The sequence below is a fragment of the Megalobrama amblycephala genome, linkage group LG19, assembly GCF_018812025.1.
Source record: "Megalobrama amblycephala isolate DHTTF-2021 linkage group LG19, ASM1881202v1, whole genome shotgun sequence".
In the NCBI taxonomy this organism is placed as follows: domain Eukaryota; kingdom Metazoa; phylum Chordata; class Actinopteri; order Cypriniformes; family Xenocyprididae; genus Megalobrama; species Megalobrama amblycephala.
In genome coordinates, this window is record NC_063062.1 from 20099689 (window position 1) to 20124813 (window position 25125).

Below are 25125 nucleotides of genomic sequence, written 5' to 3' on the forward strand. Positions count from 1 at the left end.
ATTTAATGCAACCCCTACCCTTAAACCAACCCATCACAGAAACGTGCAAAACACTAGATTTAAATAAAAACATGTTTTTGGCCGATTTGTAAGCCTTTTTAACTGGACCAGTAAAATGTCCTCACTAGTTGATTGTCATAGTGTTTCACTGTATAAGTGAGGCCCTCAAAAGTATAGCTAAACCTGTACACACACACACACACACACTCTTTATATTCTAACAGTCAAATTTAATAAATTAAAAAGTTAATTTTACTCAAATATTACTGAAAGTTCTTTGCACTTAATAGAAAAAGATATGTGAATTCAATAACTGATTATATTAAGCAGATCTCAAACTGAATGAGTTGCAGCAGACTCCTAGTTCCAGCATGCTTTGCTTCAGACTCTGTAAGGAAAGTAAATGTTGAAATTAAATGTTATTTATTTTGTGTTTTTGCGCAAGATTAATATAGATTTAGATCTGTTAGCGTTGAATTTTCTGTTATGTTGTGCTGTAGTAAGCAATCAACTGCAAGAGTGTTAAGTTAATGTTTCTAAATTTAATGGGTTTTAATCTATACAGTGAATTTTCAGCTACACAACGTATTTAAATGGAGTGTATAGTTTAACTGTATTTAGGAAATATTCTTTTTATAGTGAACTCAAATGAAATAAGTTCACAGTACTCATAACTATTGGTTTCTAAGCTTAAATGGATAGAGGCAATTGGTTTCCTCAATTGAAATGAGTTATCCAACAGTATCAAACAATCACATGACAAACATCTATGAAACCCCAAACACCAATCCAGGAATATGTTTTACTTGAATAAATCAGTTTTTGTGTTGTGCAATTATTAAAGTGATACTATGCATCCTTTGTCCACAGGGAAAAATAAGCCAGATTGGAGACACCTGCTGTGAGATGTGTAAGTATAAACACCAGAACAACCTGCTCAGTTTATAATCTCCATCCATCTGATCTGACCATGACGTGTGCACGTTACATGTCTGTTTAGGTACCGAGCCAGAGTGCAGAAGAACTGTGGGTCTTCTGAATTACATCAGGGTGGACGACTGCCAATCAGAAGAGAAGATTGAACTCACTTACTGCGAGGCGAGTCAATGCACTTTTGTATATGAAGTTCGCAACAATATCATAAAGCTATGTACATATAATTTATCCCATCTGTCTTTCTCTCTCACCCACAGGGAAAGTGTAGCAGCAAGTCCCGTTATTCTCTGGAAAAGCACAAAGTTGAGAGCGAGTGTGTGTGTTGCTCAGCTACAGGCACCGTGCCCATGAATGTTTCCCTACGCTGCGCTAACGGCACGCGAACACACCACCAAGTCCTCGCTGTCACTGGCTGCGACTGCATGTCACACGCCTGTCCGACCGACTGAGAACAGGCACAAAAACCTGATAAAATAACATACAAGTGAAAAACTGCTACAATACACTTTCATATATGCATCAACAACAGGTATTGTTGCTCAGTGGAGTTTGTAACAACTGATTTACTGATAATCGAGCACTTCATCATACATTTTTATAAAGGACACATCATTAATAAATGAATAATCTCAGATTGCTGCATTGCCATTTTGCCATTTTGCCACTAAACAATCTGTCCATACAAATATATTCTTGTTTATAAACAACAATTATGTGTGGTTGTAGTTTATGGCTGTTTATTTGACTAAACTACAATAAAGAACAAGGTTAAAAAAGTACTTGGCTTGGACCATTCGGTGGTGCTCAGGACACTTGAACTCATTTGTGTGAGAGCGTTCATGTGCATGGAGAATACTGATCGGTCAATTAGTTGTAAAGGGTGTTGAAGGGTACAATTCACACATCTGGAGGACATGAGTCACACATTAAAGACTTGTTATTCCCCTCTCGGCCTCATTAAATAGAGTATAACAAGGTAAAAGTAGGTTAGTAACCAAATGAAAACATGAATAATTTGTTATGTGCAGAAAAGGATTCATCTCAATTCGAGCTGCCATGACCTTCACAATAACTGTAAAATCATCTGGAAATCATGTCAGTAAGTGTGTTTATTAAACCCAGTGAGTCACTGCATTATTATGATGTGTTTTGAAGGTAATTATATAAGTGCATGACTGATCCATGCATTCTCTGATGGGAATTACTTAGCACTCATTGTGTACTACAGCATCAGATATTTACTACAATCATTTAAGGCCATTTAATGTTCTGTCGTAAATAAACTGACTGACTAAATGATGTAAAGTGTGCTAAGGCAGGTAAGGTAGTGGTTGTTTAATGTTGAAGTCTCTGAGGTTCAGTTCTGTTGAGAAGTGACCCAAGAAAATGCCACTGTGCTCTTAAACAAAGTGTATAACCCCAGGTTTATCCAAGCAGACAAAATGAAATGCTACAAATCGGTTTGGACATAAAAAGCATAGAGACTATTACTGACGCAGTTTAAATGTCAACAGCCTTTAGATATTAATTTATTCCCAAGTATATCAAAACTCTTTATTTTTATAGACTCACAATATATTATAGTTCACAATATATATCATTAACAAGTGTGATTTCATTGTATAATGCATATAGGAATTGTTCATCAAAAACTAAACATATGTCATTATTACTCACACTCATGTTGTTCTAATACTTGTGACAGTAAAAAATTACCATGGCTGCCAAGCTCTAAAAGGGACAATAATACACCATATTACGTGTCATATAAGTAGTCCATACAACTCATGCGCTATATTCCATGTGTTCTCGCTCAAATCTTATTTGCATATTAAAATATGGTGCATAAAGACGATGCCACGCGTCAGTTCACACGTGTTCCCTAGTATATAGTATGCAAAAGGAGTATATTAAATAAGTATGTCAGAATATGCAGTATTCAGATAGTATCTGCTGATTCTGAAGTATGCATCCATATACAGTATTCCATAATAATGCAGAGGTTCCCATAGAGCCCCCCCAGCACTGCGCATTTTGCTTGTCTCCTTTGTCTGACACCCATTTCAGATCTTGGAGTCTCGACTAATGAGCTGATGATCTGAATCAGGTGTGTTTGATTAAGGAGACAGTGTTGGGGAGGCTCCAGGAATGTGTTTGGGAACCCATAATGCGATACGAGCTGAGAGGCTTAAAAGTTGAGCCGTGTGTATGTGTTTGTTTGTTTTCAAGTGCAATTGGTGTAAATGCCAATAACAATATCCTTGTGGTTAAACTGTACCTGAATAATTTGTCACAGTTGGTTTTAGTAGCCTACATGAAAAATCAAAGTAGCTACGCACAACAAGTCAAAGGACATAACAAGATGGCGGATATTTCTGGGAATCTATCTGCGTATCTACGGATTTAAGACATTTCATAGTTTATACATTTTGCAAGTACAATTTGAAACGGTAATAACTAAGTAAAATTGAAATTATTCGGGCCCATCCACACTTTTAGAGGCCCACCATTATCCACTTTCTGCATCCGCCACTGGTCGAGAAGTAAATTATTCAGAAGTTGTACAGAAATCTGGTCGTAGCAAGTGGTTTGTGTAGAGGGGCATAATGAATTTGACCTCTCATTTGTAAACAAACTGAATGAACAAGTCATCTCGTTCGTGAAAGAAACGAATGAACCATTCATCTGACTGTGAGGAGTTAAACACTGGAGTATCTTACTGGAGATACTGGAGTAGGCTATATTATATATTTGTAGTATATATAGTATATATTTGTATTCGTACATTTAATAAAGAACACACAACTTGGTCAACTCTTTAATGAATCGGTTATGTGAATGATTCATCCCTCACGCTTAACGCCTCCTACTGTTAACTTGCAGAAAGAGTCACTGAACGAATCAGTTAACGGATCCAAACGATTCTTTTGAAAGTGTTTAAGGCTGCATAACATCTCCATTTGTGTTTGACTTAAGAAATGAAGTCATGAAGGTTTGGAACAACATGAGGTAAGTAAACGATGTCAGAACTATCATTCTTGGGTGAACTATTGCTTTATTATTTAATGGTTGATCATAAAATACATTACAACTTATTTGTATGAGGCATGTTGAATTGGATTTTGCATTTGCATTCTTGCATTTAGCGTTTGTGTGAGAGAGACACCGAGTGTGAGGGGGAGGGGGGAGTGTCGGCTGTCACCGTTCTCTCGGTGCACGCGCGCTGTGTCCGACTCTCGCTGGAAGTTTGAGCGTCTCGAGCGCTCCACGGAATTAACGGCAGCAGCACGAGCGCGTTAAGCTGCGCGGGGCCGCGAGCGGATTGTCCACCATCTCACCGGGAACATGAACATGGCACTGAACAGGTCGCCCTCTGCCACGGGTGAGTACTAGCCCTGGCACTCCGCTTGATGTTGTTGATGATGTTGTTTGTGCGCGCGCGCGCGCGTATTGGTTTCTCTGAGCCAAAGCGAAAATATATTTGCTGCATATCTGTGAAATTGTCACTTCAACAAATTCATTATCGCTTAATATTCAACTGTTGCAGATGCATGCGTGTTATTTCATTTAATCATGCATTAAGAGTCAGTTTGTCTGATCTGAAGAAAACTGAACATTTTGAGGGGCACCAAACTGGTCGTTCATGTTAATTGCAGTGAAATCACTAAGGCGCGCGCCATTATTTGACCCTTCAGACGGGCTTTCACAATTTACTACTCATTAACGTCACTAATTGTGTTATAATTCACCCTTTTGCTGTAGAAAACAAAGAAGAGGGCTCAGTGTGTCTGAGGGGGTTTGTATAATTAGCTGGGGCAATAAGCTGGAGCTATTTCAAGCGTCAACTGACGCCAAGTGTTTTAGAAATCAAATTCTTTGATTTATTTTCTTCTTTTTACATTGAGGTCAGAATATAAATTGTGATTTGATATGAAAGCACTGTGAAGTAAAGGCACACAAATGTACTGTTGATGCATGGTTTGGTCAGGTGGTGTAAATGCGCTTAGCTTTCTCTTAAGAGTCATGAATCCCTGTGTTTGTTTACCTGAGGGCACGAGGCATATTTAAGTGACGCTTTAGTCAGGTGTGAGCATATTTGAAAAGACTAGTAGAGGTGTACGTGGCGCATGTAGTTAGAGTCAGGTTTACAGGGTTTGAGCATTGACGCACAGCCTTCAATTATGTTGCTGTCCTTGGTGCTGAAACGGTTTTCATTCCATTTCGGTTTCAAGCAATTTATTGGCATTTTTTGTTTTGCATGCAGTTAAAGTGAATGAAATTGACATAAAAGAAAACGATTTAAAATAGCAACATACAATAATTTCAGCAAGATATTAATAGACATTAAAACTTAACTTGTGAATATCCCTTTCTCTAACAGAAAATTGGAACGGGGCTCCCGAGCGCATGCGTGTTTCAGCCATGAGGAGTGAGTCCTCTTCAATGCAGAGTGAGAAACTCCGCTGTCTTGCCCGAGATATCTCTGAACTGGGCCAGCAGGGCATGGCCAGCAGTGGGCATGATGCCAGTGACATTGCCGAGGACACGGTTGGTGGATTCTCTTGTCTAATTCAGGAAATATCATGAAATGTTGTTTATTATCAAAGACAGGCCCAAGACAGACATGTTATGCTCTCTTTTATTAAATTAGTAGCTAACATTATTACATTAAATAATAGTTTTGGTTAAATCATTAGTTGATGCTTATTAAAATAGTGACATTGCATATGTTATATACATCTTCTCCATGGACCCCCTGCAGTACCTTCACAGACCCCAGGGGTCAATTGACTTAAAGACAAGTCAAGTTTTTAATGTTGTTTATATGTCTATGTGGTGTTTTTAATATGCTTCAAGACAAACCATGGGCAAATTCATAAGTCAACACCATTGCTGATTATTTCCTCGTTAAAACTGCAGTGAAAAAAAGACAGTCTCAAACCCGCGGTTTGAAATCGCTGGTGTTTCTGACGTCACAAACTACCTTGTAACCAATAACGTCAACGTGCCGGCAGGCTTTAGCAGATCATTTACAGCAAACAACTTTCTGTTGATTTTAAAAAAATCATGTAGATTTAGTGATTCAAAGCATTTGTAAGGATACTGATTGTTAGAAGGCAGCTGTCTGACTCTGACAAGGTGGTTTGTGTAACATTAGCAACACGTTATTAGCTATCTGACAACATAGTCAAGTAAAACTCTAATTATATTAATGACCGTTATGTGTCCGATGTGATACCATTGTGCAGGGTTTACCTCAGTAAGTTGCCCGAGTTGATCTCTGAACTGGTGTGAGCGAGTGGAGGCGGGGCTAATTTGCATATTCATTGACCCATGTATATTAAATGAGGCAAGGCTGTAGAGTTACATTCAAGCAAGGCATGAAGAATTTTTTTCACAGGAAAAAAAAAACGTTTAAATATGTCATTTTGGTGATCAAAGATGAGTTTTAAGGGATACAATTATTGACTACAGGGGGAGTTTAAGGTGTCGGAACATTTTCAGATGTTGGTCACAGAAAGATTGTGGGATGGACCCACAAGTAATTATCACTAGATATCAGCACAAACTATTGAAATTCCCATATAACTACTGGACAGTTACTGTTAGATTCCAGATCCATTGAAGGAAAGCACCTCCCAAGATCAAAACATGCTTCATTTTCATTTTTATTGTATCATATTGAATACAAAACATCTGCTAATTGAGATCAGTTTAATATTCACAGCATATTTAATATTTGCCCAGTTGTAAGCCTATTTGTGTTTATATTCCAGTGAACTCTGATTATTGTAAAGTTCTTTAGCATACAGTAAGAAATTGCTCCCACAGACACTGATATATCAACCTTAAGACTTTTTAATTATGTATTTTGTGTTTTTATGATTAACATTAAATTAAAAAATTTGATCTGCATAAATTTTACATTTTTATATATATATGTGTGTGTGTGTGTGTGTGTGTGTGTGTGTGTGTATACACACAATGTAAAAAAAAATCACAATGTAAAAAATAATATGTTTTATAAGTTCCTTTTTGTCATTTTTATCTTGGGGAAATATATTATGGTATATATTTCAAACATAATATTTTTAGGGGTTGTTCCTGTAGTGTCGAGAGAGCATTATGTAAACCACATTTGGCAATTTCAGCTGACGCACTTATCTATTAATTTGCCAACCACAGGGATCGTCCTAGTTATGCACCTTGCTCAAAAGCAGAATTCTAATCAAACATGAGTATGACAGGAAACATCCAACTGCTTTGAACCACCAGCCAGTGATCAGTGGATGACCCAGATCCTCAGTTTTTTTGCTGAAACTGCCAACTAAAGGCTATGCAGCTTTGAGAGAGCTCCAGGAATCTGTAATGCACTGCCTTTCTCTGTGAAGCCATGCAGATGTGTCTAGATGTTACTGCTTGTGTGTGTTTTCAGGTGGAGCCAGGCCCTGGTCCAGGAGGAGGGCTGTGTTTTGCAGATGGCCGAAGAAGAGTGGACTACGTTCTTGTTTATCACTGCAAGAGACGTCAGTTCCAACACCGCCTCTCTGTTGTCTCTAACGGTAACGTGCCATCTCAAAGCCCCACCCCTTCACGCAGGAGTACGAAGGGTGAAATTTCGGAGGCGGTGCTGGAGGCGGGGCTTGAGATGGAACCCGCCAATGGACTAAAAAATAAAATCAGGGAGGAATTTGAAAGAAGACTTCAGGAGGAAGGCTTGGAGATTGAACATGACAAAGAGGTTTGTGTGTATGTTATAGCTGTCAAAAGTACCGACTTCGGTATCTAGTCTCTAGTGAAATTTTAAGAAATGTGACACTTTGAGCGCTGCTGACCTCTGATTGGCCATTGAATTCACGCGCTCAACAGATATGTCTGTGATTGGCTACAATGATCAACGCTTCAAAAACATGTTGAAAATAGTCATCAATGAAGCTCTTCACTAAGCGCTTACACAGATACACACAGGAGCATTTGAAAGCAGGCGTCTATTGCGAACCAGCCCGCTGATAGATGCTTAGTTTCAAACGCTTCCGTGTGTTGATCATTGTAGCCAATCACAGACATATCCGATGAGCGTGTGAACACAATGGCCAATCAGAGGTGTTTACGAATCCACTCAGCAGCACTCAAAGCGTCACATTTTTAAAATTTCAGTACTGATTAGTACCGAAGTCAGTACATTTGACAACTCTGATGTATGTGTATGGTTATGTTCAGAACTGAATACTAGCTCACTGCAATACTACACAATATACTGCCTATTATTTTTAATTCTTAAATAATATGTGAAAAAGAATGCATTATGCAAATGCATTAGTATGTTACATTTTTGTCATATGATCTCATTAGATACATATACTCAGTTATATACATATAAAACTTTGTGGTCAGTTTTGAAAGAAGTCCCTCACCAAGACTGGATTTATTTGATCAAAAGTACAGCAAAGACAGTAATATTGTAAAATATTATTACAATTAAAATTATTTGTATTAAAATTTCGTTTTTGTTTTAAAATCAAATTTATTCCTGTGATTATTCAGTCACATGATCCTTGAGAAATCGTTCTAATGTGGATTCAATCTTGGATTTGAAAAGAACAGCATTCATTTAAAATAGAAATTATACATTTTTTACATTAAACACATCCTTGTTGAATAAATATGTTGGGTTTTCTTTGGGGGGGGGGTTAATTGCTGACCCTAAACTTTTGAACAGTAGTGTATATAATTTCACAAGTGGTGTCCAGTTATCATTTTGAAAATTAAAAGGGGCTGTTTTTCTTCTTTTTTTTTATTTTTATAAATATACTTCTTGTGTAAAATGTCTTAAAATTCAATTGGTTTGATCAAATAACAAGGCAAGAAAAAGGTATAATCATACTGTTACTTCCAGTTTATTTATCATTTGGTTATGGAAGTTGAAGTGTATTGTGGAATTCAGTGTTTTTACAAACATAATAGTATGCTATTCTGAACATAGCCTATGTGTGTTCTTGTCTGGCCATGCATGTCTCTATATCAGTTTCCTGGGCAAACACATCAATGTATCATCATCTCATGTGTTGAGCCATGAATAATCAGGGATGAGCTCAGTTTTGAGTACTAACAGAATGAGCACAATCAAAAGATTCCCAAGGTAACCTTGGAACTTAAGAATTGGAGACCCAGTTTAGAAAACCCCAAACCCTCCCACACTAAGAAAAGTCTATCTTGTTTAAAGGGGGAGCTAGTTCTCATTTTCAAGCAATGCGGCATATTCTAATACTAGTTAACAGCTGCCAGAAAGCATTTTTTTCCTGCAGTGCCGCAGTAGTAGCCCCCAGGCAAGATATTTGAGAAAGACACAACTGTGGTTGTCAAAACTAATGATCGGTTCCCCCTGCATCATGGATTTTCCCAAGTCGAAGCAGGGAGAGCTTAGTATTTCTGAATAGGAGTAGATTGGTTGACTCATGCAGCTTTTTCCCACAAAAATAGCTTATACTCAGGAAATACCCTCATGAATCCAAATATAGTTCTTATTGTTATGCAGGTTTGAGTAAACCTTAAATTACACTACATGCTATATGGGTGAATTATTTAGAAAGAAATGTCCGGATATTTTAATTATATATTTAACTATATTTTGCATAAAGAACCCATTATTTAATTAATCAGCATATATTAAATTCAAAACTACAAATACTACCATGCTGTATACTTGCAAGTATGTTGCTTATTGCTTAGCTAACTATAATCAATTCTAAACCGCAAAGGCATGTTCCTATGTTTTATGTCTGTATAGATCTAATATTGGCCCCAGGGCTCATTTAATTTAGCATAAAGATTGACTGATGAGAGCAAAATCCTGAGTGAAAGCTGTGACGTGGGTGTGTTTGATTGTTGGTGGTGTGATGGTGGTAGATCAGTTGTGTTATGTTGGTGTGGATTAAATTTGAGTGCTGCTGTCTCCATCCCAAAGGCAGATTATGGTTGATCCTCATTGCCAGAGGTGTTTGTGTTTGATGTGTTTGTGTGTGTGTGTCACTCATCCACGCTGAATAAGACCATTTTAGTAACAGCTGCTTCTTATAGACTGTGTGTGTGATTGCACCTCTGCTTGTGTTAATGAAGACTGCTAAATGACCTTATCTTGAACTAAATTTTCATTTGCATCCTGCAAACCAAAGTGACATGAACTGCATTATTCAATTGTGCTTTACTCTTTAAACATATGCCGTTTCTTTCTATCATCTTCTTTCAAGATGAGGACAGTCCGGTTTACTCGTCTTCATGTTCCCTGGTCTGTTCTCAGTCGTGAAGCAGAACTTCTTAAGATCAGAGTGCCCACTAAAAAGGTGAGTCACTATAAATCTTTCTAATAGAAAATCATTCTAAAGGGGAAACAAACACATAAAAAGGCTGCATTTGAGAATAAAATATAAAGCTGTGATACAGTGTGTTATAATTTGTGACACTTATAAAGCTCTCGGGGACCTAATTTTAAGTCTGGTCTCTCTCAAACAGGCACACAGAAAACATGTATGGATATACAGTTTACATGTATGCATTTGACAGAACCTTTTATCCAATGCAACTTATATGTGTTCTCTGGTAATTAAACCCAACCTTGCTTTGCTACAGTACTGATCTTTATATTGAACTTTTGTTCATGAATTCACAGGAAAGATTTCCTAAGATTACTTAAAGGGTTAGTTCACCCAAAAAAAATTTACTCACCCTCAAGCCATCCTAGGTGTATATAACACTCTTCTTTCAGTCAAAAGAAGAGTGTTCTCGGCGCTATAAATATTCTGGCTCTTCCAAGCTTTATAATGGGAGTGAATAGTAACCTATATTTTGAAGCCCAAAAAAGCACATCCATCCATCATAAAAATACGGCTCCACTGAGTTAATAAATGCCTTCTGAAGTGAAGCAATGCGTTTTTGTAAGAAAATATCCATATTTATAACGTTATAAACTATATCACTGGCTTCCGTATGCGAGTCGATTCCAGTGGAACTTTGACCTGACGCATGACGTATTGACAAACGGGGAAATGCAGAGGATGGAGTAAAACACAAAACACTGAAAATTGAGAATTTTTAAAGAGAAATGACAGAGGATCTTGAGTTTGTTGCTCAGTCCTATTTGTTTGAACCTACTCTCACCTACACTCTAAAAAATTATGGGTTAAAAACAACCCAAGTTGGGTTGAAAATTCACAAACCCAACAATTAGGTTGTTTTAACCCAGCGGTTGGGTTAAATGTTTGCCCAACCTGCTGGGTAGTTTTATTTAACTCAACTATTGTTTAAAAATTACTGTATTGCTTAATTAAAATTAACCCAAAGTATGTTGCAAATTAACATTTATTAATGTTCAATGAATAATTATTAAACAATAAACATTTATTAAATTGCTTATTAATACATTTATATTAATAAACTATTAAACTATTAAATTTATATTAATACAATATTAAAGCTTATTAATAAACATTCACCTTTTGTCTATTATTGTTGCCTCTAATTGCATCTGGTTTTTAATTTCCCAACTATTTTGGGTTCATTTTAATCTTAATTTTTAAACAATAGTTGGTTTAAATAAAACTTAACCCAACCGCTGGGTTAAAACAACCCAATCGCTGGGTTTGTCCATTTTCAACCCAACTTGGGTTGTTTTTAACCCAGCATTTTTTAGAGTGTAAGCTTATGCTACTCCTACATCCTACGTCATACGCCGAAACTCGACTCTCGTGAACCCGCAGACAGATGTTACCAAAGTCTATAGTCTAAGCTAAGTTATAATCTATAAATATAGACATTTTTCTTACAAAAACACATCACTTCAGAAGGCCTTTATTAAGCCCCTGGAGCCATTTAGCACAACCGTTTCAAAATTGATAATAAGAAATGTTTCTTGAGCAGCAAATCAGCATATTAGAATGATTTCTGAAGGATCATGTGACACTAAAGACTGGAGTAGTGATGCTGAAAATTCAGCTTTGCCATCAAAGGAATTAATAAAAATTAAGGAATTATATAATATGATTTATATATCATAAAATACATTATTTAAAACTGTAATATTTCACAATGTTACTGATTTATTGTATTTTTTAACAAATAAAGGTAGTCTCGGTGAGCTTATGAGAACTTTCAAAAACTTAAAAAAAAACTTAAAAAATAGTGTATTTATTCACAAATATCATGAATTGATGATTACAAATGTATTTATATATTAAATTAACTTCTGACATTTTGTCAAAGCCAGTTCATAATGGCTCTACAGACTTATTTAAAATCACCTTTTGTTTCTAATTATGAATTTAAAATGATTTTGCTATTCCAATATGTGCAGTGTTAGTTTTTAAACCAATATATTGAAAATAAAGTAGAATATGAAGTTTGACCCATTATACTGTGCTGAAATCTCACTTCTAACTAACTGCTGACTGACCTGTTGTTCTGACACAGATTCAAACTGTCATGCTGCAATGCTTGGTCTCTTCCAGTCTAGGTACAATATCAGGTTATTTCACATTGCATTGGTGAATGTAAAGGTGTTGATCACCAAAGAAACAATAACCATCAGAGCAAATATGCAAAACCAAAACCTTACATATGTGGTTCAACGGATCACAGTTCGGATCATATTACGGTTTATGAGTCACGGACCGGATAATTTTTTGGATCAGCAAGAAAAAAAAATATTTTGGGGGTGTGGGGGTAACTGCTTTCCATTTATTACTTAAAGCACACTTTAAGTAATCTGATACCACAGCAAAGACTATTTGCCTAACTAATAAAGTTCAAACATTATTAATAATAGATAAACACAATATAACAAAGTTACAAATTATGTAAGGTCTAACTGTAGTATTCATTTCAGGTAAAGAAATGTAATAGTTAAATGTAAAATAACACTTAGTGTTCACTGTATAAATTTAAAGGTGCCCTAGATTCAAAAATTGAATTTACCTCAGCATAGTTAAATAACAAGAGTTCAGTACATGGAAAAGACATACAGTGAGTCTCAAACTCCATTGTTTCCTCCTTCTTATATAAATCTCATTTGTTTAAAAGACCTCCGAAGAACAGGCGAATCTCAACATAACACCGACTGTTACGTAACAGTCGGGGTGTACGCCCCCAATATTTGCATATGCCAGCCCATGTTCCCAACATTATGAAAGGCATTAGACAAGGGCAGAACGTCTGGATGTACAGAGCTGAATCATCAAACTAGATAAGCAAGCAAGGACAATAGCAAAAAATGGCAGATGGAGCGATAATAACTGACATGATTCATGATAACATGATATTTTTTGTGATATTTGTAAATTGTCTTTCTAAATGTTTCGTTAGCATGTTGCTAATGTACTGTTAAATGTGGTTAAAGTTACCATCGTTTATTACTGTATCCGCGGAGACAAGAGCCGTCGCTATTTTCATTTTTAAACACTCGCAGTCTGTATAATTCATAAACGCATCTTCATTCTTTATAAATCTCTCCAACAGTGTAGCATTAGCCGTTAGCCACGGAGCACAGCCTCAATCTCATTCAGAATCAATGTAAACATCAAAATAAACACTGTACTTACGCGATTAGACATGCTGCATGACGAACACTTTGTAAAGATCCATTTTGAGGGTTATATTAGCTGTTTGAACTTTTCTTTATGTTGTTCAAGGCAAGCGCGAGCTCTTGGGGCGTGGAGCACGAGACTTAAAGGGCCACACACCCTGAATCGGCTCATTTATAATTATGCCCCAAAATAGGCAGTTAAAAAAATGAATTAAAAAAAAATCTATGGGGTATTTTGAGCTGAAACTTCACAGACACATTCAGGGGACACCTTAGACTTATATTACATCTTTTAAAAAAAAGTTCTAGGGCACCTTTAATATAGTTTAATCTTTGTTAAAGCTGTGCATTGTTGTTTGATTAACATTAATGACATATAGACAACAGCAGGTATTTATAGACTGCTGTAACTTTAAGACCTAGTGCACGGATCCAACAGTCTGATACACATCCGATTTCTTTCTCAACTGTTTAAGACTTAACCAACTGTGTTTACGAGAATACTTGATGAGGCGGGTATTTTGACATATTTGTTTGTGTATGTGTCCATCCAAGTGCAAGGAGACATGAAATTTGGAGTTTGCAATAAGCTAATGTCAATGATAAGAAACAATTCTTTCACTGGTGTCAGTCCAAGCAGTACAGACTTCATAGTCACCCCAAGTATGGACACTGGCACAGCCCGTGAGTGTCATGTTTTTTCGTGTTAAGAGCTTTGGCTCCATGATCGTCTTTGTAAGTGCTCCGGGTTGGCGCGGTCTAAGAGCAGTTGTAATGCCAAAAGTCAATTCTTAAAGTCTGAACACTGCAGAGAAAAAAAAAAGTGATCTGATTATACTGTCAACAAGCCGATTACTTGTAAAATGTTTTCAAATTCCTGCAAGGGACATTTGTCATATAGGCCGTATACTTGTTAGCGTTGTGTTTCCCCATACATTTAGATTTGGCTTTCATCCTGAAAGAATGATTTGTCCTTTGAGGTTGTGAGTTGTATTGAATGATATAATCTGATAATGGTGGATTAGCTATTGAAACATATGGACCCACATCCTACATGTGCTTCTGTTTGCCTTCAAATCAAGATATTCCCACTCTACACTTGTGGTGTCACATCATCTGACCCTGGTCTCAACTCTTAGTGTGTCTCGTCTGTCTTTAGCTCTGGATATAAATGGAGTAATCTCTCTTTAATTTCAGTTCCCTTATGCTTGTTTTTCCAGACGTATCGACTGAAAGAGAAGACGGGGCTCATAAGCTCGTTTTGGACGAAGATCAATCAGCCGTTCCAGCCGGGCGTACCAGAGCCCCAGGACCCACGCACACGTGTCCTATCCCAACCGTTCAGCAGAGACAAGCTACACCTGTGAGTGCCAGCGCTTGCAGACAGCCAGACTATCATAAAAGCGCATTTACAAATGGTAAACCCACACATTGGCCTTATTGTTTTTCTTTTATTTTGCAGATTTGATATAAAGTCAAAAAACAGCTTGTTCAGCAATGCAATACGAGGTCGAATTGTGAGTATGGAACCCATAAATGAAAATTATGTTATTTATTCACCGTTATGTCATTGCAAACACACAAAGGAGACATTTTGAATGATCCATTTTTCTCCCCGTACAGTTACAAGAATTGGGGACTGGAGCTTTCAAGCTTCAAAAATGACAGAAAAGCACCATAAAAGTATCATAAAACTATACCAATTTGTGCCATACAATAGCAGACAAAAATGTATATCAGTGAACTCAAAAATTATTCATTCAGACCAGTTTTGTGGGCTGATTTACTGAAAAGAACAGTTTTTCTATGAATTATGCATTTGCTAATGGACTCGCATGAACATGCCCAAGAGAACTAAGCTGAATATTAATTTAATAACTTAACTGGTTAAAGGGATAGTTCACCCAAAAATTATCCCATGATTTACTCACCCTCAAGCCATCCAAGGTGTATATGACTTCTTTCAGACAAACACAATCGGAGATATATTTAAAAATATCCTGGTTCTTCCAAGCTTTATAATGGCAGTGAATGGGGGGCACAATTTTTAATAAAGGCCTTCTGAAGCGAAGCGATGGGTTTTTGTAAGAAAAATATCCATATTTAAAAATGTATAATTTAAAATAACTAGCTTCCGGAAGTTGACTGTACGCATACTGACTAACGCCAAAAGAGTAACCCTTGACGCTGTGTATGACGTAGGATGTAGTAGTAGCATAAGCTTAGATGCCTCTCGTGATTTAAACAAATACGGCTGTGCAACAACCTCAAGCTCCTCTTTTCTTATATCGAGATCCTCTGACATTTCTCTTTAAAATTTCTCATTTTAGACTTCTAATTCATGACTGGTGTTTTGTTTTGATCTATCCTCTGTGTTTCCGCTTTCGTCATTACATCATGCGTCGGGTCAGGAGTTACTCAAGGTATTAATCCCATTGCTTCACTTCAGAAGGCCTTTATGAAACCCCCAGAGTCATGTGGAGTATTATACCGATAGATGGATGCACTTTTTTTGCTTCAAAATTGGGTCCCCCATTCACTGCCCTTGTAAAGCTTGGAAGAGCCAGAATATTTTTTTAAATATCTCTGATTGTGTTTGTCTGAAAGAATATAGTCATATACACCTAGGATGGCTTGAGGGTGAGTAAATCATGGGATAATTTTCATTTTTGGGTGAACTAACCCAAAGTTATTTAGGTTATATAGGTTTTATAGTCATTTTTGGTCATTTGGTCCAATCCTCATTCACCTTCATTATATTGAAAGAGTAGCCATGATAGGACAAAATTGGACTTTAATTTAATTTTAATTGATCTTTAATTTTTTGAAAAAAATTAACACTTTTAGTCAGCAAGGATGCATTAAATTTCTAAAAAGTGACAGTAAAGACATTTATATTACAAAAGATTTCCATTTCAAATAAATGCTATTCTTGTGAGCTTTCTATTCATCAAAGAATCCTGAAAAAAAAAAGTCAAAGTTTTGACAAATATATTAAGCACCACATCAATGTTTCTTGAGCAGAATATTATAATGATATCTGATCATAATCAATGGTCGATAATATCAAGGATCAAATATATTCAAATACAAAACAGCCATTTTAAATTATAATAATATTTCACAATATTACTGTTTTTACTGTATTTTGATCAAATAAATGCAGCCTTGGTGAGCAGAAGAGACCTTTTCAAAAAGATTAAAAATCCTTACTGACCTGAATTTTGAACGATAGTGTATTTTTGTGTTGTGTCCTCACTCTCATAGGTTTATGAAATTTTGAGGCGCACAGCCTGCACACAGACCTGTCAAACCATGGGTATGTTCCTGGAGATGCAGTTGCAACAATTTAAACAATTGAACTATGCTCTTTTAATTTGGATTGTTTAACTAACTGATTTAGTTTGTTTCATTAATTATTTTTACTACATATATTGAAATTCTCTCTGATTTCTGTCTCAGGCATTTCGTCACTGCTAGCCAAAGGGGTTTATGATTCCGCCTTCCCTCTACATGATGTAAGTTGCATTTTACCTAGTTTATTTGAAGCTGATTTGTAATTTGTCTGTTAGTTTAGTGTAAATGTGTGATGAAGTTTGGGTAGAGCTCTGTGTGTGTTGTCATTGCTGCAGGGAGACTTTGACAGCTCAGAAGATAGAGAGAATCGCAACGACAGACAGGTGAGTCCTGCAGCTTGCTCTGATTGGATAGCAGTGTGTCATACGGTGACATTTAGCATAACCTTTGTTTTTATTGATAAAATGGCAATAAGCAGCTTATTCCAGTAAGATGTGTGTGTGGGTCTTTGTCTAACAAGATGCAAAGAATATGGGTTTTGTAATAGAAAAGCTAAAAAGTTAATATAAGAGTTAATATAATATAATATAGAGTGATATTTGTGTGTATTGCAGATGTTGCATGAGGAATGGGCCAATTATGGCGCTTTCTACAAATTTCAGCCAATGGACCTTATCAGGTATCAGAAATGATATACTTCACTACATCTGGTTCTGTGAAAGATTTTATTCAGTACCCAGATGGTTATTGACTGGTTTTCCTTTATGAGAACTGTCATATGTGTGTGTGTACCTTTGCAGACTGTTAAAAATAGTTCTACTTCAAAGCATATGGCTTGTTAAAGAGAGATGTGTCACTTCTCGGTATCTTTTAAGATTTTCACTTGGCAGGTGATAAAACACCTGAAAAAAATCCCACTGTCTATCCCAAAATGGCTACTTAAAAGTGAAGTATGTAAGTTTTTTTTTTTTAATGTTAAATACTTAACCCAGTTTCCAATGGAGACATTAAACACTGACATATTAGCTATGTTTCCATCCAAAGTTGCAAATTTAACTTGTGTGCAAAATTGAAATATTGTATAAAACATTTGTGAATAAAACAGCATTTCCATCCAGGGAGACAAAGAGAACAAAATTGTCACTTCCTGATAAACTGGTGCCAATTATCACTACCTGCAATAGGAGAAGCCACTGTGGGTCTTTTTTGGAATACATCTTAAATTAGTAGCTCCTCAGAGCACGCACACGAAACGCAATAAGCATGGTGATGTTATCTTGTGTTCAGAGCCGGATGCCTGCTGTTTGGGAATGCTGACATTTAAGACAGTTCTGAAAGACGATTATAACGAGCCACTTTGACGACAGACTTTGGCTAAGGCATTTCCAAAAACAACATTTCAGATGCCATGCAATGCTGTCTGCTGATTAGTCCAGTTATGCCATCCTCTTATGCAAAGTCACATGACTTTTTTGATGTGCATCAAGGAATTTATTCGGTAAATGATTCCATCATAGTTTGTCAATGTTTTCTTATCGGTTTTAGAATTTATGCGCTTCTTGGTGTTTCCATTCAGCTTTTATTATATCCTAAAATGCGCATAAAAATAGGTGGATGGAAACAACGCTGTTGAGAGCGTTCTGCTCAGATCTGTCAGTCTTTTTCCAGCTCAACCTATAGCAAGAGTTTGGGGCGTGGCTACTGCAGCAGGTGGAGCCAGAGGGTGTTTAGCCACCGTGTTACATGGGAAAAGACATTCAGCTTTGGGTACAGAAGAGCTAGCCAAATTTCCCTGCATTTAGACCTTCAAAGATTAAACAGGTCATGAACAGAGCATTGCGATTCAATGGACACTACACTACAATACCATACAGCATCATCATTCACCCGTTCAGAAAGTTAAATGTACCAGTTTATGAAGTTTACTTTGATGTGTCCAGTGTTGACAAATAGTTATGGCATGTCTAAATAAAAACGTCTGGTGTACATATGTTGGATGGGTTTATTATAAGAGAGACATTCACGTTCGCTCTAGACAGAATGTTTCCCTACTCAATTGCTTACTCATGCCACATAGCAACACAGTTGGACCTTCTATTAAAAGTAGCCTAATTTTACATGAGACATGTGTGCGAAAGGGGCGTTTGCAAAATATGCTTTATTTTTGTGATTGCGCTAGGTGCCTCTAGTGCCGCAGAAACTACATCACATTCAAAGTGAGATGCTCATCAAACAAGTATAGATTAAATTTTCAACATAATAAAACATTATTAAATGACCTAAAAATGGAAATGAAAGCTGAAATGGAATATGAATCGCATCTGGTGAATTTAATATGCCTTTTGGATATTGCATATATTAAATACGTGCCCACTGTATACTACAGTATGTATGCTGTGAACTGCAGATAGCATGCCTTTGACAGTACAATAGGAAGATTACTTAGTAAATGTATAACTTATTAGTTGGCTCACATGGAGTCTACATACTGTTTGACATTGTCTGAGCTGAATATGGGGGAGAAACTCCGGAATGTACTTGAATATGGCAAAATGAAGCTGCGAATTTTATTGGTTGCTGAAAGCATAATCAAAATAGCCCAAATGTTTTAATGTGCGATGTGTAAAACTTTGTGAATGGCATTGGATTTCTGCAGGTTCACATTTCATGCAGTCGTTTTTTGAACGGTGGTTGTTTACCTTGTCAAATTTGTGACAGTTTTGTAACCCGTTTACCTGTATTTAACAGGAAGTACTTTGGAGAGAAGATTGGCCTGTATTTTGCCTGGTTGGGAGTGTACACACAGCTGCTGATTCCTGCCTCAGCTTTAGGAGTCGCAGTATTCCTGTATGGCTGCTTCACCGTAGACACCAATGTGGCCAGGTAAACACAATCTTCTATCATGGTGGGGTGTTTTTTTTTTCTAACCCTAAATCTAACCCTTACAGATTTTTAGTAAGACTTTATTTAGAGTGTACATTAAGCCATTTTCTTTGTGGAGACTTACTGTTGAAATCTGTTTTTCTTAATATAAGTTAACCTAACTTAAAGGTCCCATTCTTCGTGATCCCATGTTTCAAACTTTAGTTAGTGTGTAATGTTGTTGTTAGAGTATAAATAAAATCTGTAAAATTTTAAAGCTCAAAGTTCAATGCCAAGCAAGATATTTTATTTAACAGAAGTCGCCTACATCGAACGGCCAGTTTGGACTACACCCCTCTACTTCCTTCTTTAATGACGTCACTAAAACAGTTTTTTGACTAACCTCCGGCCACAGGAATACACAAGAGTTGCGTTTGTAGAGTGTGTTTGTCGCCTGCATATTTTCATCCCGCAGTCCAATCACCGGGTCTGATTCCGGCTCAAATTGATAGGGTAAAATTAAAGACATGTTTACAATAACACTGAGCGAGTGCATCTCCACGTTATGGTAAGAGGCGTGACCTTTCCGGGCAAGATGCGCTAAACTGCTGTCGAATCACAACACAGGAACCGCTGGCACAATCAGAACTCGTTACGTATTTCTGAAGGAGGGACTTCATAGAACAAGGAAGTCATAAGCCCGTTTTTATGACAGTGGAAACAGCGGTATACAGATAAGTAAATTATGTGAAAAATACTGTGTTTTTTTACACGCGAAACATGAACACATGTTATATTGCACACTATAAACACAATCAAAGCTTCAAAAAACCACGAAAAACGGGACCTTTAAAATATGTATTTTGGAATATTTACATTTGAATTAGAATGATTTATTTGCTTTATGAACCCTTTTTCCTTGTGGGGATGTTTCATCAGGCTTTGCAGTTTTCTGAAATTTGTAAAGCACAACTGTAACTTTTTTAAAAGAAAAACATTTTCTAAGAAAATTGATTTTTTTTCTTATCTAATCAATAATTAATTTCTCTCTCTTTCAGTCAAGAGATGTGCGATGAGCGTCTTAATTTCACCATGTGTCCTCTATGTGATCGTGTATGTGATTACTGGCAGCTGAGCAGTATCTGCAGTACTGCACGTGCCAGCTATCTGTTTGATAACCACGCCACCGTGGGCTTCGCCATCTTTATGTCCCTCTGGGGTATGAGCTGTATGAATATGTACATTTGATGATAAACTATGTGTTTACTGTACATTTATAATATATTGAGAAGAAAAATTGTGGTTTAAAGAGGAATAGATAATTGTGTGTGTGTGTGTGTGTGTGTGTGTGTGTTTAGCGGCAGTGTTTCTAGAACACTGGAAGAGGAGGCAGAGATGTCTACAGCACAGCTGGGATCTTACCGGCATGGAAGATGATGAGGTGAGTAAAATACAAAGCATTTGAGAATTCTAGAAACTCAATCAAAGCCACAGAATATCTATGCCAATAGGCTTATAGTTCAGTCACAGCCATGAGCAAAGATTTGCTACTTGCTACTAGTTGGATACAGTTTGGTAGTAGGGGAATTCTTATTCTAGAGAGTATTTTACTGGGCAAAAATCTTGTGTGCACAGTGTTTATTTTTACTAGTTTTAAATGCATATACTACATTCAAAAGTTTGGGGCCAATTAGATTTTTTGAAAGAAGTCTCTTATGCACACCAAGGCTGCATTTATTTGATCAAAAATACAGTAAAATAGTAATATTGTGCAAATAATCTTGACTGTTTTGAATAAATTTTAAAATGTAATCTACTGTGATGCAAAGCTGAATTTTCAGCATCATTACTCCAGTCTTCAGTGTCACATGATCCTTCAGGAATCATTCTAATATGCTGATTTGCTGCATTTTTTCAGGATTTTTTGATAAAAAGTCTTTGCTGTCATTTTTTCTCAATGTAATACATCCTTGCACTAAATATAAGTATTAATCTTACTGACCGCAAACTTTTGAATGGTACTATATTTGCTTAAAGGGAATTTTGTCACCATTTATCAGCAGAGATGAGCATCATAAGCATATAGATACAATAATAAACATGCGCTAAAAGTGATAACTTTCATATGGATAAAATATTTATTGAAAATTAGTGTCTTCTTTTCATATCTTTTGGTTGCCACTCGAGGCTTCATGGTTCATGTCATGTCATGATTATCATTTTTATGCACAGCCTACAATATAGCATGAACATCACTGGAAGCAACACGGTTTATAAAGCATCGTTAAACATGATGCTAGATAATAGCCAATTCTCTCCAACAGACCCTCACACTGACTTATGAAGGCCTGGCCTTCATTTCGTTTTATTAAAATTCAAGCTTTCATTCTTCTTGAGGGTCTGAATCGTTCACCTGGGAGCTGATTCAGTTTAAAGTGTGTGTGTGTGTACTGTGTAAGGTGGTGGGAGAGGGTGGCGTGTATGTGTGTGTGACAGGACATGTGTGAGTAATGAGATTGTGTTCTGCTTAAAGCATTGAGCTGAGTGGATGAAGGACTGCACTCTCAACAAGACGCCATGGAGATCATAAGCCTCATGCTAACATGAACGATAATGAAGTTCAATTACACCGCATGTTAAGCACTGTAAATATGTGTGTCTAACTCCATGTTTTCTTTGCTTTGATGCTCACCAATAGGAAAGGGCTGAGGTAAACCTATCTCTTGCTCTTTCTTTCTATATTGTTTCCGACATGCTCAAACGCACACCATATTTCTCACCACATCCCTCACACTCCCCCCATCCTCATCATCGCTCCATCTCCCGATTTTCTGCGCAGCGGGAGGATCAATTTTGCGTCTGAGTCTATGGTGATGCTGTTTGATGAATCAACCCTGTATTCATAGGAGGAGGAGAGATTTACAGTGGATTAATTTTGTAGTAACCTATGTGCCGACGAATCCTTTACCGTGATTTTATACCATTAACCTCAGACAGTGCCATAATCCTGACCACAATGTACTTGCCAGATAATCACGACCTTATTTGTGATGCTGAAAATGCTACCTGTCACCTGAAACACATTTTATATTATAAATATATCAGCTTAAGCATTGTGTTTTGAACATGCAACTATATACCACTCTTGTACAGGATGGTAGTCTAACAGATTGAGTCTAGTAGTGTGTTATATATAACGGCATTTTACCCAGAAAAGCCCTGTGGGTTATGTGCTTTTTAATGAACTTGCAATTTTGTATCACATCAGCGTCTTTGCCTCAAGACAAGAAATAATTTAATGCGGAACCAAGATAATTATTTCTATTTGTGCATGTGTTTGTGAGTCCTGTTTCTATGGAGACTGTTTTTCTTATGCATTTCTGAGGAAGTGATGTTGGATTTGACATTGGAGTCCTTCATCACAGAGCTTGACATGTATGTTTGTATGTTTAAATCTCAGAATGAGCTACGACCAGCATATGAGGACTTTCTTCTTAAGAAAAAAGAGAAGGCAGCAAAGAATAAGAAGAAGGAAGAGGTAAACTGTACTATTACGCACAAAAATGTATGTTGATGATAAAACAAATTTCCATGATTTCTCCATGTCTTTAAGATTTGAACAATTTCAGACTTTTTCAAAATTGGAAATCACAATTTCCAATATATCATGGGAATACAATTTTTTGTATTAAATAAATACATACATTTCTGCTTTTAGTGTATGGAAAACTACTGAATAAGGATGTAGAATCTCTTTTTCTCTCTCTCTTTTTTCTTACAAATAATTGGACTCAAAAATTCAGAAGGAATTTGTACAGGATTCCTGTTGGAATATTTATAATAATTTAAATGTTGTTTTAAATAAAATATAATTATTAAAGGTTGTCATAATTTTGACAAGCAAGACAATTTCCTGGATTAACCTATTTTGTTAATCCTGGAACAGCATTCCCGTTCAAAACCTTAGCCCTAGCCCTACCACTAAACCTAACCATAATTTATCCCTAAGCACCTAAACTTGACATAGACTGTAAACATGTCCCTCAAATCTGATTTGTTGATTGAAATGTTATTCCAGGATTAACAAACATGTTGATCCAGGAACTTGTTGTACTTTGTGAAATCGTGTTTACCAATAAGTTAAGTAATTTAAATTAATCACCTTATTTGATTCCCTTTAAATTCCCATTAGGATTTACTAATACTCTACACATTCCTACACATTTATTTCAGTTAATATAAGTGCATTTTTAGTGTCAAGCTCTTCTTAATCACTAGTCAGGATCTCAAGGCGAAGTCTTTAATTTTTGTTTGAAATTAATTATTGCATAAAAATGCACTGAGCTGAAATACCTGGAATATCACACAAATATTTCCAAGTAGATATGAGAGAATGAGTGTGTGTGTGCAGTGCTTTTAATCTCTGCTCTGTGTTCTAGCCGGACGCAGGAACAGATGACAAAGGAAGAGAGAAGCTACTGTCTGCTAAAGGAGGGCAGTCACCGGTGAGGAGGGGGGAGATAATTTGAGAGTTTACTGTGTTTGTCTAGGAGAGAGCAAGCTAATCAACTTAACCAGAAGAGGCGGGGCTTCTGGGATAATGCAGTTAGTTCTCAGCTGTCAGTCACCGAGTGATCACTGCACTGACCTCTGTCGGACCCCACCTGCCCACCCAACTCATATCCGTCTTTCTCCTTATCTCGTTCCACAATAGCACTCTCTTATCTTTTTCTTCTTCTTTCAGACAGTTTAATTAATAAGATAATCAATTACACAGTCCAACAGAGAAACCATTGGCACGTTGTTTTTCCTGTCTGAAATGAGCAGTTTGGTCGCAATTTCACTTGATGTGATTTTGCGGATTTTTGTTACTGTCACTGTGCCCTTGTACGTAGTGTCAGGCCTGCGCCGCACACACACAACACACGTATGCGCTCAAACACTATCTCTGGCGTACACGCTTACTACACACGGCACTCAAAGCAGATTACCTCTCTGGGTATTCCACACTAGATTATACAGGATTAGAGTCAGAGCTGGATTAAAACACGCAAGTTAGAGTGGTGTCCTTCCTCTAATCAAAGACACATGTTCACTGTTTATGTGCGTGTACCTGAGAGAGTGTAGTGTTTTAATTCAGATTTCATGTGTTTGCGTCTGGTGGGGTGGGGGGGTATCCGTGCTGTTCATTAACTTCAGCATGCACTTTAATCAAATCAACCTTACTTACATTAAATGATACATTACATTAAATGTTACATTAAATCCCTTCACAGATGTAGATTTTTTAAAACTAATATTTAACAGCATTACATTTTTAACTATAGCCAATTACACCATAAATTGGAAGCCAAATTGGTAATGGTCAATATATGCATATTTTTAAAAATGCTAAATTAAATATGCATGTCATGGTTTAGCTATATGCAAGAAAATCATGGGTTGACTTTACCAGT

General features: G+C 36.7%; 2 protein-coding genes across 5 annotated transcripts in view; both read left to right on the plus strand.

Moving 5' to 3' along the window:
- vwf (von Willebrand factor) overlaps positions 1-1715 on the plus strand; it is a 66086-nt gene extending 64371 nt beyond the window's left edge. For all 3 annotated transcript variants that reach the window (XM_048168494.1, XM_048168495.1, XM_048168497.1), the window contains exons 50-52: positions 871-910; positions 1001-1098; positions 1194-1715. In XM_048168494.1, the coding sequence (XP_048024451.1) occupies positions 871-910; positions 1001-1098; positions 1194-1385 (330 nt within the window). In that variant the 3' untranslated portion in view covers positions 1386-1715. The remainder of the gene's footprint in view (positions 1-870; positions 911-1000; positions 1099-1193) is intronic.
- A 2146-nt stretch (positions 1716-3861) lies between these two features.
- The window catches only part of LOC125254490 (anoctamin-1), a 38364-nt gene continuing 17100 nt past the window's right edge, over positions 3862-25125 (plus strand). Inside the window, exons 1-17 of one of the 2 annotated variants that reach the window (XM_048169118.1) lie at positions 3862-3945; positions 4083-4318; positions 5318-5484; positions 7373-7678; positions 10185-10277; positions 14731-14873; positions 14973-15027; positions 16778-16829; positions 16973-17028; positions 17143-17190; positions 17422-17486; positions 19556-19690; positions 20728-20888; positions 21028-21110; positions 22368-22379; positions 23130-23207; positions 24109-24174. In XM_048169118.1, coding sequence (XP_048025075.1) covers positions 4282-4318; positions 5318-5484; positions 7373-7678; positions 10185-10277; positions 14731-14873; positions 14973-15027; positions 16778-16829; positions 16973-17028; positions 17143-17190; positions 17422-17486; positions 19556-19690; positions 20728-20888; positions 21028-21110; positions 22368-22379; positions 23130-23207; positions 24109-24174 — 1557 coding nt within the window. In that variant the 5' untranslated portion in view covers positions 3862-3945; positions 4083-4281. The remainder of the gene's footprint in view (positions 3946-4082; positions 4319-5317; positions 5485-7372; positions 7679-10184; positions 10278-14730; positions 14874-14972; positions 15028-16777; positions 16830-16972; positions 17029-17142; positions 17191-17421; positions 17487-19555; positions 19691-20727; positions 20889-21027; positions 21111-22367; positions 22380-23129; positions 23208-24108; positions 24175-25125) is intronic. The other variant, XM_048169119.1, reaches the window with a different exon arrangement.